Raw genomic sequence first — 4869 nt, forward strand, 5'->3', positions numbered from 1 at the left:
CTGACATTCTTTCATCAACAACCTGCCTCAAGTTTAACTTTTAACAGTTGAATTACAGCACAGGCCTTGACAAAGCTTTTCATTCCATTTACAATTATCTGCACTTCTTAGGCTTCAGCAAAACAACATGTTCCCACATTAAAGGAGTTTTATTAAAGGAGTACAATGTAGGGTATGCAGGGTAGTTTGATCTTAGTAGGATACTTGGTTAGCACAACATCGTGGGCTGAAGGACATGTACTGTGCTATACGGTTCTATGTTCTATGTTCATTGGGCATCATAGGGGAACATCATGCCCCATCAACTACTAGTCAATGTGCTTACACCCACAAGTGCCAGAGAGAGTGGGTCAGCTAGAACTGATTGAAGTACAACAAATAAGAACAGTTAATTCTCAAATTCTCAAATGCACGTTTTTGTTGTCAATGAAAGACTGACATGTTGAACACTGAAACAAGCACAGAGAATGCTGGAGAAACTCAGCAGCATCTATGAAGACAGAAACAGAGTCAACATTTCAAGTCCAGCACTCTACACTTGAAATTTTCTTTAAGTTTAAGCTCCTTACTTGGAGGATATTTTCAGGGGAGAGACTGACCCACTCTGGCTGTAAGTTCGTGGGATCATCCTGGGATGAGATGAGTGGACTTTGCAGAATTGGGAGTCTCTGAGGGGATAATCTCTGGAGGTGATAGAGTCATAGAGTCATACAGCATGGAAACAGACTCTTCTGTCCAACTCGTCCATGCCAACCAAGTTTCTCAAACTAAACTAGTCCCATTTACCTGCATGTGGACCATAGCCCTCTAAACCTTTTCTATTCATGTATCTATCCAAAAGCCTTTTAAATGTTGTCGCTGTAATGCATCTACTACTTCCTCTGCCAGTTCATGCCACACACAAACTACCCTCTGTGTGAAAAAGTTGCCCCTCCGATCCTTTTAAAACTTTCTCCTTGCATCTTAAAACTATGGCCCTGTAGTTTTGGGCTCTCCCACCCTGGGGAAGGACCTTGGCTATTTACCTTATCTATGCCTTTCATGATTTTATAAATCTATATAAGGTCAACCCTCAACTTCTTACACTCCAGTGAAATAAGTCCAAGCCTATCCAGCCTCTCCTTATAGTTCAAACCTTCCAGTCCCAGTAACATCCTCATAATATATTTTCTGCATCCTCTCCAATTTAATAATATCTGAGATGGATTTGGTGAAATGTTGGTAATGATGCTGACTTGCCACATCCTCAACGGCAGTTAGGGACAGGCGATAAACATTGACATTGACGCCAACATCCTACCAATTAATTAAGAACCTGAGGGGAAACTTTTCTATGCAGAGGGTAGTACGTATAGAGAACCAGCTGCCAGACGAAGTGGTAGAGGTGAGTACAATTACAACATTTAAAAGACATTTGGAGAGATACCTGGATAAGAAAGTTTGGAGGGATATGGGCCAAACACTAGCAAATCGGTCTAGTTCAGTTTAGGAAACATGGTCAGCGTGGATGAGTTGGGCCGATGGGCCTGTTTCCTGATGTATACTTCTATGATTCAAAGTTTCTATCAAAGGAACATAAGGATGAGAGGTCAGATGTTCTGGGGATATCTTGACAAACCAGTTCTACATTGTCTACTGTGCTTCTTATTTCAAAGTCCCACAGGTTTGTATTGAGATGCACTGACTGAAGTCTATTGGGGTAATCAAGGTTTGACTTTCAGAGCATGGGTGCCATGTTTTTCTGGTTGGAATGAACAGATTCCTGGCCTCCAATTCTACCTGATACTTTCTTCCAACAACTTCCAGCCCCCTCCAAGCAGGAAAGCATGCTCATATTGGTTGCAAGCCTCATTGCTCAAGACAGGCAAACCGTTAGATTATGTTTTCACTATCCATTGCTACCCTGATCCACTTTGCACCACTGCAGAATCACTCATTCTGAGTGAAATTGATTAGAAATAGACTCACCAATTATAATCACCAACACTCTTTCTGGTGGCCCTACCACTGTAAACAGAGTCTGTCTGATGCTAGTTCTACATGGGCAATCAACAACTGTTGATTCTCATTTGCTGCATGACAAGACTTTGTGAAGGGTCTCCATCAAAGAGCTAGGAACCACTATGATTATACTTAAGAGTTAAGTAGAAATAAGGTTATTTCTTCTTACATATGATCTATCATTAATCTAAATTTCATAAAAATTCCTAGAGGTATAATGCTCTAATTTTCTGAAGTGTTTTCTAAATTAATTATTCCAAGATAAAAATCATTACATATCTTATAGCACACCCAATCCCCACTCCCACCCGAAATAAAACCTGAGCCCATGTAAACACTGCAGATATAAAGATATGCCAACTTGAGTTTCAGTCTTTGATATCAAATTTGAAGACATTCAACACAACATCGGTAAGGTAGGATCTAGATCTTAGTTATCTTCAAGATTTGGACTTTCACTGAGCAGTAATGGGCTTAAGCAGAAGGTGAATGAGGCAATCCACACAAAGGAAACATTATCAGCAGCCCAGAAATGATGGTGATCAAAGTGCTAATCAGCAGAACTCTCCCCACAAAAGAAAACATTATCTTATGTTGGCTTGGTTTCTGTCACATACGTGACGTTTGTGAATGTTATTACGCTTTAATGCGGGGGCAGGTTCATGAGTTTCCAACAAAACCCCAACCTGTCAGTCACTATGTCTCAAATATTCACTTATCTTCAGTAAACCATGTTTCCACCACTGGGTTCAGTGACCACTGGGTCACGTTGTTGAGAGAGGCAATAATAGGAAGTCTGTCCTGACTTAAACAGTTAGCGAGTGTTGTTTTGCAAATCCCCTTTCGGATATTTACAAAACTGACAGGTCGTGACAGGATTTTGACCTGGCCCTCAGGGCCATCTTCTTGTTGTTTTTTGCCACAAACTTGTCCAGGAAGCGACGAGCTTTCTTGGTGAAGCTCTCCCTCCTCTTGTGGTTGGCCATCCTCCTCTCATTGGCCTCCTTTGTGTCCTTCCTCAGCCGTATCTGCCGCACGATGCCTTCAAACAGTTCCGTCACATTGTGGTGCAGGGCAGCTGACGTCTCAATGAACTTACAGTCGAAGACCACAGCACACGCCCGGCCCTCTGAAAACGGAACATAAAATGGCATTAGTTCTATTTTCCAAAGCTCTGTTGTGTTGTCTGAAATATACCCTCGTATGCCCGTCAGTGAGTGTAGCAGGATTTGGACACTAACAACACACAGCTCCACCACATAGAATCATGGAATCCCTACAGTGTGGAATCAGGCCATTCGGCCCATCGAGTCCACACTGACTCTCTGAAAAGCATCCACCCAGACCCAGCCCCCTATCCTATCCTCATAATGCTGCATTTCCCATGGCTAACCTACACATCCCTGAACACTATGGGGCAATTTAGCATGGCCAATTCCCCTAACGTGCACATCTTTGGACTGTGGGGGGTAACCAGAGCACCCGGAGGGAACCCACACAGACACAGGGAGAATGTGCAAACTCCACACAGACAGTCCTCCAAGTGTGGGGGGTGAAACCAGGTTCCTGATGCTGTGAGGCAGCAGTGCTAACCACTGAGTCACTGCGCCAGCTCTCTCAACTCTTCTGCTGCCCCTAACCTGATAGGTTACCTATCTAATATCCAGTACAGGATGAGCAGAAATTGCCTTCAATTAAATACTGGGAGGACTGAAGCCACTGGTTTCAGTCCCCAATCCCTAATTACTGCCTCCAGCCCTCTTCATGGTAACTGTCTGAGACTAAGGCAAAGATAAAGGAACTATTGTATCTCAGTGGAGAGAGTAAACTAGTGTTGAACTTAACATGAGAGGCACCACCGTCTAATTTTCTTTCTGGTTGCACTTGCCTCTGAGGCCGATGAGTTAAAGCGACTTCCAGAGCCAGAAGTCAATCTGGCGATGAGCATGCCAACACTAATAACTGTGCAGAGAAACCTTGCAGCCTAGAGGTGAGAGATTTTTATGGTCGCCTCAGCCAGTACCAACGTGCTGTTGGTATCAGTCTATCTCGCAAACCAGGCACCCAGCCAATTGAGCTAACCGAACCCCCCATCCCCAACTGTATCAATCTCTTCACAACTTTGGTGTCACGTTTGACCCTAAAATAAGTCTCTGATCTCATACTGATGCCATCGCAGAGAGTATCTGTTTCCAGCTGAGGAATACGTCCTGACATCACCCTACATTGACTACTCCAGTGCACTAAATAAAAACCGAATAAAACTGCTGATGCTGTAAATCAGAAATAAAAACAGAAATTGCTGGAAAAGCTCAGCAGGTCTGGCAGCATCTGTGGAGAGAAATCAGAGTTAACGTTTCACTCGACATGGAAATAAGGTAAATGCATATGCATGTAACTGCGATACTTTCACAACTTTCTCATACCATATCAGGAAGGGGAATATTCCATCAATTAATTCTGTTTCTCTCTCCACGGATGCTGTGAGATCTGCTGAGTTTTTCTCGCATTTTCTATTTTCATTTACGATCTCCAGCAACTGCAGTATGTTCATGTTATTTTATCATTTTTAGAAGTTTTCAGTTTTTTAAAATTTAAGAGATCATACCTCAAATCATCAAACATGTTAAAGCAAAGAGCATCCAACTTTTTTTTATGACCTGGAGGCTAGAAATTTTCAAGCAACTGACAAACTTCAAGCTTCGAACAGCAATTAACCTTTTAGTGAACCTCAGGATATCAGAATACTTTATGTTAAACCCAGATGTGCCTTAGCAGTAAAACAATCTACTGTGTATTGTATAGCGTGGTGTTCCTGTTGTTGTAAAACAGCATAAAGGGTCTGTAATTTTAGTGTTATTTGATTTG

The 4869-nt window shown here is 42.4% G+C and overlaps 1 protein-coding gene across 1 annotated transcript in view; it reads right to left on the reverse strand.

Moving 5' to 3' along the window:
- Positions 1 to 1096: 1096 nt before the first annotated feature.
- LOC109936493 (GTP-binding protein GEM-like) overlaps positions 1097 to 4869 on the reverse strand; it is a 78265-nt gene continuing 74492 nt past the window's right edge. Inside the window, exon 5 of the mRNA XM_020535113.2 lies at positions 1097 to 3130. Coding sequence (XP_020390702.1) covers positions 2853 to 3130 — 278 coding nt within the window. The 3' untranslated portion in view covers positions 1097 to 2852. The remainder of the gene's footprint in view (positions 3131 to 4869) is intronic.

The sequence above is a fragment of the Rhincodon typus genome, chromosome 19 (genome assembly GCF_021869965.1).
Source record: "Rhincodon typus isolate 14 chromosome 19, sRhiTyp1.1, whole genome shotgun sequence".
Taxonomy (NCBI): Eukaryota; Metazoa; Chordata; class Chondrichthyes; order Orectolobiformes; family Rhincodontidae; genus Rhincodon; species Rhincodon typus.